General features: G+C 38.5%; 1 protein-coding gene across 1 annotated transcript in view; it reads right to left on the bottom strand.

The window, feature by feature from the left end:
• Positions 1-13,766, bottom strand: part of LOC124616352 (cytochrome P450 6k1-like) — a 32,932-nt gene that overhangs the window by 6,198 nt on the left and 12,968 nt on the right. Inside the window, exon 3 of the mRNA XM_047144661.1 lies at positions 1,794-2,045. Within this exon, the coding sequence (XP_047000617.1) occupies positions 1,794-2,045 (252 nt within the window). The remainder of the gene's footprint in view (positions 1-1,793; positions 2,046-13,766) is intronic.

The raw sequence follows: 13,766 nt of genomic DNA on the forward strand, positions 1-13,766 counted from the left end.
CTTCATTTCCTTGTAAGAGTCTGTCATTTCTATGAAATAATACAAGAGGAAGGAAACAATGGTGATAGTAGTAAATTAAAAACTCAACAGCAGTTCATTCATAGTACGCAATAAAAAGGGAAAGTAGGTCATCTGCTGCTTGTGTCTACACAATATACCCTTATCAGCTTGTAGCTCTTCAAAACGGGCAAATTAACACAAAATAAAGAATTCTTCAATCTAATTTTAACCTTTTGGGACCGACTATTCTTAATGGGCAAGTGGAGGTATGACACCTGATTAGAACATGATTTTGGAGCAGAGCTTCGAAATATTACAGTCAATAGGAGAATACTGGTGATTTTTTAATAGTATTCAGCCGCTTACCACTTTTGGAGAAAAGCAGCAAACGGTGGACGGAATAAGTTATCTTTTATTCTCCTATTAAATTTAATATTTTGATTCTATGTATCTTGAAACAGAGAGTCAAAATTTTTCAATCTCTGTTTGATTTCCACATTTTTTTGCAAAAAATAAATTATAAAAAACCGAAAACCATTTATTTGAGAAACCGATTATTTTGAGCGGTTTTAACAGTCAGGTTAAACAGGCGGGGAAAAAACTATATAACCGAAAACCGGTTCTTTCAGCGGTAATAACCTTCCCTACACTCTATATACTGTCCCTTTCCATATATTTAACATGAACAATATAAATAACGACAAAAGAACTATACATGCGTAATGTGTGAACTTTAATGCCTAATTGTGATACGGACAAAGTGACGAAATAACTTTAAAGACAATTTATCGAGTCTCATAATAGAAGAAAGACATTATTCTCCGTGAAATAACATCATATGTGTAAACTAAAGAACTGAACACTATAATCTTTGTTATATTATAAAAGGACTGGAAGACAATGAACTTAGTCGTCTTCTGATGTTTTCTTGTGTCTTAGCTATTGTTTGAGTGCAGAAGGTACGATTGTATTGCGATAACTTTCCTCTTCCTCTAGTTTAATTACTAGAACATAATTGATGTGTAAAATAGTTACGAAAATATAATAAACTAATCTGGAGTGCAGAGTAATCATTTAAGGAACCCACGCCACATTTGTTATAACGCAAGAGTTTGTGTAGCATTTTTTGCAGCTGCTGCGGAGCTAGCTGCGATCATCTTTGACTGAGAAAGTTGGCCGCCATTACGCGGCGCATTCAAATTTTTTATTTCCACAGGGAATGCGACGCAGCCGGAGCAGAAGAATTTATTTAAAAATACTATCAAAATTAATTAGCATCAAATCACAAGATTTATTTTATCATTAAGTGACTATTTTCATGGATACAATTTACTATAGGCCAGGTGCCTCTTTGCATAAATTTTATTACGCTAACGCATTTGATATTATCCGTAGGGAGCCTGCCGCTCGTTTTCAATCAGAATTTAAAGTTTAATTTAGCAACCTGCAAATATAACATCGCTTATTTGTAACTGTTTCTTACGAAGTTTTATGAAAGATAGCTTTACGAAAGTTAACTTCACGAACTTAATAGAATCCTCATATAACTTATAGCAGAAAGAGACATTAGATCTACCGGGTTTAATCACCAGGCGTGAGTGACTTATGCTGAAAACAGAAGATCTATAGAAACTCGTGGACTTTCTCTCTCGCCGAATTGATGCCATTGTCAAGGGCAGATGGCGTGTTCTAATAGTGACTAACTTTCCCGGTGTATTTATTTTACAGACAGTAGACGTTCGGTTGAAAAAATGAGTAAAAAAGAGTATATTTCGCTAAGATTAGGAACTTACCGATACAAGCTCGTGGTCCATCGCCAAACGGCAGATACACGCAGCTGGGCCTTTTGCTCTTCTCTTCTTCCGAGAAGCGCTCTGGATCGAAGCGTTCCGGGTGCGGGAAGTACTGCGGGTCGTACTGCATCGCCATCACAGGGAAGAAGACGGCGACGCCCTTCTCCAGCGTCCAGTCGGTGCCCGGCACGCTGTACGGCTGCGTCACCTCGCGGTTCAGCAGCGGCACCGGAGGATACTTCCGCAGCGTCTCTGAAAACCACAGCGATTGCCTCAGATTGCCCAGCAACGTAGCTAGAATTTGATGTTTTAGTACTACATTGTGCGAGGAGTGTTCACTAAGTAATCCGACACATGTTTTTCTCGCCCAGTTTCGGTTAAAACAATGCGGAATTTCTAGGACATCGTGGAATATTCCGGTTAGAGCCCGCATAGTTTCATCAAGTTCCGATAGTTGGCGGTGCTATACGTAGCACTTGGAATGAAAGTACTTTGCAAATAGAGAGCTATCTTTGAATTTCTTTTGGAGGAAAACCATAATATCGCAGATATTCATAGGCGCTTGCAGGTTGTCTACGGAGACCTGGCAGCGAACAAAAGCACGGTGAGTCGTCGGGCGAGGCATCTGTCATCATCGCAGCAAGATCGCGCAAATCTGTCCGATCTCCTGCATGACTACCGACCGGACATTGTTGTGACTCCTGCCCTGCTGGAACGTGTGGATACTCTCATTCGAGGTACTCGACGGGTCAGAACCAAACACCTCGCCGCTCAACTTGACTACTCCGTTGATAGTGCCGACACCCTCGTCTACTAGTTTGGGTACTCAAAGGTTTTGTGACCTCCCCTTCTCACTTTGCTCCGTTTCTTTCGCTGAGCTTTCCCCTCCTTTCTTCCTTCTTTGTACCGCGGCTGTATCTCAGTGTTTTCAATACAGAAATATAGTGAGAAGAAGGCACATGTGTGTGTTAGTTCACTATATCGTAGTGCTGTGAGGGAGCGTCACTCGTGCCTCTGGTTTGAGGAGACTGATGACTGAAGTACGACCATTTCTCAAAAGAAGAAAAGGTATGTGCCCCCTTATATTTTAAAACTATATATAAATAGTAGCGTATCTAGTACTATCTATCGTTCTACTAAACTGAATGAGCGGGACACCACTGATGAAGTTTCGACCAAGATCGAAGTTTATTAATACCAATTAGCTGAAATAACAAAAAAAAGACTCATCCAATCCAGAATTCACTCACAGTTAGAGTAATTAGTTTCTGATGTGTATGTGGTAGACACTGATACTTAAAAGATCGTTTCAGTAATACCATCACTGTCCGTTTATGAGTTGCTAAGCAACGTATCAACCAGGTGACTACGCAATGATTAATATTTGTCGTATCCCGACAGTAAATCGCTTCTCGCTTGCTTTAAGCATTAAGACGATTATTATGGCACTCACATAAGTCTTTGATAGTTATTATCAAGTTAATGTCTGTAAATTGCGGTTAATGCTTCTGAATCACACACGCGACGATAACGCCCGATATCCAGCCGCGTATATTAAACTCCGCACCGATATTTGAGATTTCCCGCGCGATTTGTTTGCACCAAAGTCGGGCCGTGGTTTCCTAGAATAATTTTTAAATCAACTCCGGGTTGTAAATTGACAATTCTATGCCCATTCATGAAAGTTACAGCAGATCCGCACTCGACGACTACTTGATCGCGCTCTCGAGCAACACGGAAGTTTTTGTTCTCACAAAGAGAAAACATATCATGCGTGATGCAACAAGGTGATTTGCTATGTCACAACATATTTATCTCTATCTTATTAAAACTCATTACCTATTAAATGTTGTACATAAGTAAATTCATTAATGGCCGGCCGCTGTGGTCTAGCGGTTCTAGGCGCACAGTCCGGAACCGAGCGAATGCTACGGTCGCAGGTTCGAATCCTGCCTCGGGCATGGATGTTTGTGATGTCCTTAGGTTAGTTAGGTTTAACTAGTTCTAAGTTCTAGGGGACTAATGACCTCAGAAGTTGAGTCACATAGTGCTCAGAGCCATTTTTTGAACGACGTACACAAGTCTGTGCGCCCGAGAGGAGGTCACAAAAGTTCATTGGACTACTCTTCCTCATCCACCATTTTGCCCGGATCTCGCACCTTCCGACTTCCATCTGCCTGGCCCTATGAAAAAAAGCAGTCTGCGGAAAGCAGTACGTGGATAATGAGGAGATTATTGATCCTTCAAGACGTTCGCTCCGACGTCAACCAGCAAAGTGGTGCCAATCGGGCATACATGCCCGTATGCCCTACTTTTGAGGTGGCATAAGTCTGTCAAAATGAACGGGGATTGTGTTGAGAAATACGTTTTTGTAGCCATAAGAATAGGGAATAATATGGTGTATCGGAATTCTGAACAAAACCAATCTGATTTCAGAAAAAATGCGTTGCATTATTAATGGAACGCCCCTCATAATAGCCTCTCTACGCCATTCTGTTTTTCCGTATCACCTCTACCAATACCCCGCACCACCTCCTGCCCCCCTCCTACCAGTCATACAAAGTCAGCTGACATGTGCTCTGCAGATCATACTATTGGCATTCCGTCTTATGTACAAGTAAGCACCAACAATGTGCATGTGATACGCAACACGAAGTCAGGGAAAATATGAAAAACAGCTTGGGTAATTCATAAACGATATCTTTCAGTCAGTTAATTCCCGAATGATGTTCGACACCTTGCCAAATTGTCGACTAATAATGATGGTGCTCCAGTTCACCGCCCTCTTGAGCGTCGAGCTAAAACATTGGTGCAGACAGAACATGCCCATTTGAAGGTGTGTTGTTAAGCTTGATTTCAATCACAGAAACGTAAACTGTCAAAAATCTTTCATCTTCAAGTGTGTATACCTCCAGTGGAACGCATTTCCCGCCATATGGCCATATCACCTCCTTTGCATATTATGCAAATCAGGGGTCTTTTCGTATAGTTTGTTCCCATTTAGCTAAATCTCTCTGGATACTCCGCAAGCCACTTTTCAGTGAGTGGCGCAGGGTAATTTCTACCAATATTACCGATTCTCTGTCTTTCCGGTTCTCTAAACGTACCCTACAGGTTGTTGCGAGAACAACGTCACCTCTTTTCCGGACGTTCCCTTCCCTAAACCTTTCAGTTGTCGCCGTTTCTCGCTTCCCGTTTTTCATTGCTTCTTGTTCATCCAGTCTCCATATTGCAGATTTTACCTTGCATTGCTTCATCTACAAAGTGTTTCCATGTTCTTGTTGCATTACTACCCTTTCCTCTACCAGAATTATCCACTGCCACATTCGTTTCGGCTATCTTCTGCCATCCATCTTTTCTAGACGCGCATACCAAAGTTGCCTTTCTGTTCCAATTGTGTCTATAATAGTCTTATCAACTTCCGTTTTTCTTCACTTTTCTACTTTTGTTACGTAATCGAATCTTGGTACTCCACTACTCCTCCTCCAGTAGTCCATTTCTACTGCAAGAACCCTCTGCTTATCTCTTTCATTCATACGTCGCAATATTTGCCCCAATTGTATAATATATTACTTTTTCGGTTTTAATTGTTACTTTTCTCTATAAGGCAGAATTTAGCTGTGGGATTGTCTTTTTGCCTTCTCCAACTTCATTTTTTTAAATTTTTTCTGGTTGTTTTCCATTAACAGACAATGAAACCCTAAGGTATTGAAAACTTTACTTTCTTTTATCTTTAAATCACTTTCCAAATTCTCTGTCTCATACTCTACCACTGCAAGATATTCAGTTTTGACTTTTCGGAACATATGTTCCGAATCTTCAACATCTGTTGCAATAACCACCAGGTCATCCGCAGAAAGTAATGTACACAATGTTTCTGTTCCACCTGAAATTCTCATGTCGAAGTACTTACGTTTCCATACTTGTAATGGTTGTTCCATACGGATTTTGAACAGAATAGGGGCTAAAGCACATTCTTGTTTGAGTCCTTTTGTGATTGTAAATACAGCGGATACCTGTTTCTCCATCTTTACACAACTGATGCGTCCTGTATAAAACTCTTTCACAACTAATACATTAGTCTGACAGATATCATTAACATTCTCTCCCACAAGTTACTTAGCTGGATCATGTTGTATGCCTGGTGTAGATCCACTAATATCAAGTGGATTTTCTGATTTCCAGCCAATCTATTCTCAATTAAATTTGGTAAAGGAAGTATTCCATCAGTGCAGGAGAGTTCAGATCGAAACCCCAGTTTGCTCTTTTGTTTCTACTACTTGTCCCTTTATCTGTTTCTTTAGGTATCTGCCATACAGTGTGCTTACTAAAGGCACCACACTAATACGTTTAATTATTAGATTCTCTTCGATCATTTTTTCATATACTTGAAGTAAACTAAGTTTTTTTTTAAATTCATGACTAATGTGATCGCCTTTTAAACATTTATCAAAGACGCTTGCCATAATCTAACAAAAAACTGTGGGTGCAACTTTTATAAGCTTACCAGGTAGTATTTGCACTGCCTGGTCCCAGGGATTTACCAGTCTGAAGTTTGACTGCATTGCTGCTTCATAACGACTTATTGCTGGCATCTCTTGGATCACTCACTTTCCTGCTCGAGTATCCTATAGCTTTCATAATAAAATCTTACAACAGTCCCTGATAAAACAGCTCCTAACGATCCACACATATTGTGCTGGTACCAGCCCGATCTCTTTTTTGCGTTCTCATCACTGAGTATTTTCCAGGCGTTTTTGGTTCATGTACTGCGTTCATAATTTTCTACTCCGTCACTTAATTTTCGCCAATACCCAGGTTTATTTTGTTTACTTTTTGATGGACGCTGTTTTTCTTTTTCTGATACGTTTATGACAGGTCAAAAAGTACAGAAAAGTTTTAACTGTCGTCCAGAAAATTAATTCGGCTTATCTTGTTGTATAAGCATCTTGGTCAGTTCATAGAGATACGTTGGAGAACTGAAATACATGTTAGTTTAAGGTTTTCTTACATGTGCTTGTTTTTTAAAAATGTTTTAGCCTGGGTGCCGTGAGATTTACCGCCAGTACCAGCAGGCGAGCGACCAAAGACGGTGCGATTCAGCTCGTCGCCAGCAGTACTAGTCTGTGGCAAAGATTACATCTAACAGGTGATGGCCACAAAAGCAAGAGCCGACGGCTGTAGAATTTAATGAACTGATTGTTGAAAATAATGGTAGCGCTGTACGTTTGTTTGCTGAATGATTCCCAGTTGGTTTTAAGATGGGGCTATGGCCAGTGGGGCACTGGATCTTGAGCGGTTCGGTTGAATATAAGAGCTTATACAAGGTGGTGTTACGGCTGAAGGACTGCCGGGTGAGCTGTCATATCGATAGTCACAGTTTAAGTACTCGATTCATAAGAATAGCTTTTGAGTGAGTTTACAGTTGTGTTTCGAGGATTTTAGTATGTCGAAGGTTAATACTCTATCAGTGGTTGTTCTACGGTGCACTGAATTCTGATCGTTGTTATTAAGTCAAGATCAACGGAAAGTCTCTGTACGTGAATGTAAGTTTAACGGGTTGTAGGAAATGATTGACAGTTTACTACGATGTGCCGTAAATGCTCTATCTAGACCAGACATTGATAACTGGTGTTTAAGTTGCTCTACAATTAGTCGTCCTACTGGCTGGTTCTCTGCACGTTAACTAGTGCCTGTTTGTGCACTCCAAACAATTTGGGTTTTCCTGATATGCGGATATATATATGTAATTCGGTGATCAGCACACTCCGAAGGTGAGTGATTGCGATTTTGTCGGATGTATTGGCATACAAAGAGGTAACAGTGTTATTGCCGTAATTATGAACAGACAGATTATTGAATTCTCACTGAGCAGAGGGCTCAAACTCACTGAATTAATTTACAGACACTAGTATTTTTATAGTGAATTCTAGAATGGTGTTATTACAGCGGAAGCTGCTCGTTAATCGTTGTGACTTTCCCAGTAATCCGAAAGCCATACCAAACTGGCACCATTGGAGTAAACACATGACAACGCTACTAATACCGCTAACTTTAAATGACGAGTTGCAATTAAAATAGGACATAATAGTGAGCCCACACAGAGCCAACAACTAAAGAGGCTAAATTTCGTTTTCCTTATATAACATAAGGCCAAAAATGTCGGTGGCACATAGGCTTTTTGTACTCCTTTTTTTATTACTATCGTTTCATAGGGAGTTTACTTTTGCTGGCTCTCGTTCACACGCATCGTCGTTGTGCTGCTGAAATAGAGAACTCAATAAAGCCTAGATGATCAAAAATAAATTTGGAGACCACGCACTTTGATTGGAACCAATGTAACTTCCCCATAACGTTAACTGAAGCACCCAAGAGAAGAAAAGAAATAGCTTAAAATTTGAAAGAAAAGGAAATAAAGAGAAGAGAATAGCAGAAATTGTAAAATAATAAAATATAAGGAAATAATATTTTATTAAATACACTAGTAGTTATCGAATGTTACATTTTTTGCGAAAAATATCATGTATATTCTTTGTTTGAGGAATGTCAATTATCACGAATTATTGTATTATTTTACATCTACCATTAATAAAAGGAAGTTATGGTATTATTATTATAGGTAAAGTGACTGATAATAGTAATCTTTATAACACTTCTGCTTTATAAAGGAATGTGAATAGGAATTTACGTAAATTAATAACAAACAAATACAGAAATAAAGTCAGAGTCTATGGGCATATCACAGTAAAATATATCTCTGAGTAGTGACGCCGTCGGTCACTGAGGAACAGGAGAACATTTACCTTACGTGCATCGTAAGTAAAAATAAATACATAATCGATACGTTGTTATTTACTGATTAGCGGCTTGTGAGCGTTTTGGGAACAGAAATCCAAGGACAGAGAATTTCCAGCTATTAGCAGAATTGTTTCGCCTAATCATTGACGTGTACAGTCTCTTGTGGCTTCGGAATGTGTTAGTAAAACAAACGTATGATTTAACAGTCGGCACTTATGCAGTTTAGCAGGTACGGAAAAAATTTTTCTTTCCAAATGTATCTGGCTTGGAGAGCTTTGTGGGTGAATATGTAAAGTTTGTTGGTGATTGTACTTTGTATTTTCATAAATAAAGTGATCTGTAGCGTAGCCCACTTGAGGTTAGGTTGGGAGTTTTTTTTTTGGAATGCGGCCGCGGCAGCGGCCGCCTATGATTTGAAAATACTGATTAGTTAGTGTATTACGCAATGTTGCGTCATCGGCAGCGCCGCGCTTATCGGGCAGAAGATATCGCCGACGGTCAAGGGAAAATGAAAATGGATGTTATATTCGAAATCAGCGCATCAGAATTCACTATATCGACAAAATATTGAAAAATAAAAAAATTTTAAAAAAATTTAAAACAATTTTTTGATGTAAATAATTGACTGGGGCGAAAATAAATATCGTATTCGTAATCAGCGTATCAAATTTGACTATAATCGATCAAATTTTGAAAAAAATTGATAAATTTTTTCCGTACCTGCTAAACTGCATAAGTGCCTAACAGTCTAAGAAAGATGAGTTAGTGGTGTATAAGGATTTTGATGATGTAACCAGTTTGAATTGATCTGTGTTACGTGGAAAGCTGAAGTCTATACCTTATAGTATAGAGACAGAAAGAGACAGATTAATGTGTTATTTTCTGGTTTACTTCGCTGAATGGTTTGGTACGTTTAATAAAACATTAGTCTGTTAGAGATAAGTCAACCTAACGCCAAACATTGCTTACATTTTATCGCTCCCTACATAGTGACAACTTAATACGTTATCTGAGAATCTTTTAAAGTTATCTAAGAATCTTTCGATGGTCAGGTGCGTTGGCGCGTTGTGATTGTTAGCATGTTATTTGATTAGAAAATTGTACTGGAAAGGCATAATATCGTGTCGTATCTACAGAGCACACCATCAGCAACTACGTACTCGCTTCATAAGCAAGGTGATTTTGATAACTTTGCCTGAAGAACATGTAGCGACTGTCTCTGATTTCAGAACACGTTAGTAACATAACAACAATTGTATATTATCCCTGCACAGTACATGTTCTAAGAGCCTCATCCAATTTCGTGCTCAGGCATTTCGATATGCTTGCCTTATTTCCCCCACGATTTACTGGATAGTATCGTCCCACCAGGCTTCAACTTTGTCTCGTACATTGTTACTGTTTTTCTCCTAAGGCCTCCTTAGCGGCCTAGTGAATTGCTTCTTTACTTTCCCATACGTACTACATGCAGAGTCGTCCTGTTTTTTGCACAACTTACTTGCGAGTCTGATTTCATAAAGGAACCTGATACATCATATCGTAGGCTGTCCAAAGTATATCGTGTTTGACTTAACTATTATTTTGCTCTGCTTTTTAATGCCGCACTTTCCTAAAGGGGAGAATAATCTTTGAGATAAGTAGATAGTGATCCGATCCGCATTCTGCACCTGTCTTAACTCTTACATCACTTACTTTTTGTCAAGTATTTTGTTTTATGATAATATTATCAATTACTGATTTTAATCCACATATTGGTGGGGGCTATGTATCTTTAAGGATGTTTTTATGTTTAAATCATCCGTTTCCTATTCTGAATCTGTGTCTCTGGCACAACCCAATTAACATAACCTCATTGTCAGTAATTACGTGTTCAAGGATTCGTCCAATGAAATCGTTTGTTTTGGAACCTATACGAGGATTTAGGTCACCAGTTATTGTATTTTCCTTACGATTATGGATAGTTTCTACAGTCTTTGTAAACTCATCAGCTGTCTCATGAGTTTACCCTGTCTATATAGTAAATATTTATCTGCGATGTTCAGTGACTTGCTCAATAGCAGTCACAGTGTAAACAACGCAAAACGAGAATCTGCATGCACATACATACAAACGCGCGTGAGACTTATGATGAAAGGGAACAAATCTTATCGAGTTGTGAAATCCTCGCAAAACTCATCTTGGAGCAATAAAATACCATAAAAAATGTATTGCTTGCTGTGTTTATTGCGCTGTTGTCACCGAGCAAGAGGAATTCCAGAATGCGCCTTAGCATCTCATTAAAACGTTGGCGAAGCAATTATACGTTGCTTTATTGTTTTGATAATCACTTAAGAAAATTCTTAGCTCTTACCTTCGCAAACGGTAGACTACATGCAAATATTCATACCTGATGGTCCGAAACGTATAATTCGTAGTATGAGCTAAAGGCAGTCAAGGTTCAATTTAAAGGACGATCCACTGAAATTATTTGACTTAGTAACATGGTATACAGCCATTTCTGGGTGCAGTAATATATTTTATGGGTGTTTCAAGCATCGAAGAAACAAATAGCTATAATGTCACAGAAAAAGTAGCTATAAATGTGATGAGTAATTATTGTTCAAGCAAAAGCACTAATTTAGTTGTTCTTACATAGTGAATGGAGTATGTTTTTACTGCCACTCAAGAAAACACAGTTTTGCTACGAGGAAGTCAAGGACGGCTGTAACTTGAAAAAAGAAGACTGGTTAATTGCTCAAGAGAATGAGTAAAATAGCTAGACGGAGTAACGCGAAGTTACGAGACTGTCGACCATAAACTTCTGGAAGGTCACCCGTAAAACTTAAGTAATAATTCATACTCTTGTAGATGAATTCTTCCACCACTGTTATCCGAATTACACGATCCATAGACTCACATTAACAGTATGAAAGTTTTTGCGCAATTTGTACAAGTCAGCAACAGATAACCATATCTTTAATAGCAAAAATGTACACTTGTAACATTGGTTGACAGACACACACTTCTTCGTTTGCTTGTATCGTTTACTGCATAATGTTCCCCGCTATGTTTTCTAACGGACTTGAGCATATTTGCCCACCTGCACCAATTTATTGTCACTGTTTCGTGATCATAATCAGTACAGTGACACACAGTTCGCATATCCATCGCAGCTTCAACATTCTCGAAAAAGAAAGGTGTAAGAGTTCGAACGCAGGATTCTTATCCAAGAAAAGCTAGTTTCAGTGCCAAGCGATTTATGTTTGACTTCGCATTGTTCGTATACGTAGGCAAAGAACGACTTATTTTATCATACAGAGCTGGTGGCCCGTCTCTTACTCACGTCAGCTTTAAGATTACGTCCTATAATCCCAGTGAATGTTTATGGAGCACAATTCAGATAAGCGTTCACATTTTAGTTTTTCTCATTACAAGTTGTTATTCCATAATTGTAAGCGATTTGAAAGTGGTTACTTATTACTGTTTACCTTATAATTTTACGCTTCATTATGCTCAGCCGTTTCCTTATTAACTAGTCACAATATTTCTGGGCAACTAACTGTTTCGGCGGAGGGAAAACGAGCCTTCCCCCCCCCCTCCCCCCTGCAAATTACACAATGGATTTTTGCCCAAAGTCTGAAAAATGGACAAATGAACTACCAAAGTCACCAAAGTGGGGTGTAGTTTCGCAAAAAAAGTTTTAAATGGTTGAAAGTAACCAAGATAATTAAACGTATTACTGATGTACGTGAAAAATTTTTTCCGAGCTCTCATAGCCGAATGAAGAGTGAAATGTGGACAAATGGAGTATTAGGCTGACCAGCGGGAGACTAGTTTCGCTAAAAAAAAAAAAAAAAAAAAAAAAAAAAAAAAAAAAAAAAAAAAAAAAAAAAAAAAAAAGGGCAAATGGCTCTGAGCACTATGGGACTTGTCATCTGTGGTCATCAGTCCCCTAGAACTTAGAACTACTTATACCTAACTAACCTAAGGACATCACACACATCCATGCCTGAGGAAGGATTCGAACCTGCGACCGTAGCGGTCACGCGGTTCCAGACTGTAGCGCCTAGAACCACACGGCCACACCGGCCGGGCTTCGCTTACACACACACACACACACAAACAAACAAACAAGAAAATAAAATCTTGCAAGTAATCAGAGTGATTAATGAAACCTTAATTGAGAGAAAACTGAAATATTTCATAAAAAGCTGCTGTGTAAATGAAGTGTCAAAAACTTCATCTTTTCAAGACTTAACTATTTTGTGCATAAAAAGTTATTTTGATGTGATATTTAGCTGTCTATAACCAAACTTTCAAAAAAAATTATGAAAAAGTCTGCCAGATGTTTAGTGTAATGCTTTGTACAAAAGTAAGACGTGGCTTTAAATGAGGCTCGAAATCATGCACAGCAAATGAAGTGGACATTGAGAATTTAAAACTCGATGTTTAATTTACAATCATATAATTTTAAAGAGAACTAGAAGATATTTGTCTGGTGTATTATGTAAACCATGCAGTCTCACTTTCGACACAAGATTTCGAACATCGTTCAAAGGTGCATCAAATGTTTTTCTAATCTATTTTATTTCTTACTTTTAGGTAATTGATTTGACCTATCTTTTGTCAAAATTTTTTATTCGTGATAAATGGTTACTGGTGACGTATAGTGGCAACCTTCTTTCTCAAGTTGCTCTGTCATGAGGCAGTTTTGCGCGAGGACTGTATTTCAATTACTACGATTACGAAGAGAAACCTGTGTATTCGAGTAGTCCCTAAAGACAGTGGTTGTTTTTGTAACTTTCGTTTAACGAAGACCGTTCGCTCTCAGACCGTTGACTCGGTTCTGCTTGCTGCTACTACATTTGAATAATCAATTTCGTGAAGGTGATAGATAGTCTTTCCTCAGTTCATAATGAATTTCAGTTTTCTGCTAAATCCTTCAAATCTGATCAGTTACTCCGAACGCTTTCCTAGATTCTGGCCTGTGTAGTGATGCTACCATTTTTATTATTTAATCAGTTCCTTTGGCACCTTAATATAATCAGTTATAAACTATTACTACGTTATTTTTATTTTTCAGACTAGCAGACGAACACGGTATTTTCCAGATATTCATTTCACCAATTTTCTGTTAGATAAGAAAACAAAAAATGAACTGTGTTTGTGTTGTAATTGCAAAAAATTTTTCGTTTC

Source organism: Schistocerca americana, chromosome 5, assembly GCF_021461395.2.
Source record: "Schistocerca americana isolate TAMUIC-IGC-003095 chromosome 5, iqSchAmer2.1, whole genome shotgun sequence".
NCBI classification, from domain to species: domain Eukaryota; kingdom Metazoa; phylum Arthropoda; class Insecta; order Orthoptera; family Acrididae; genus Schistocerca; species Schistocerca americana.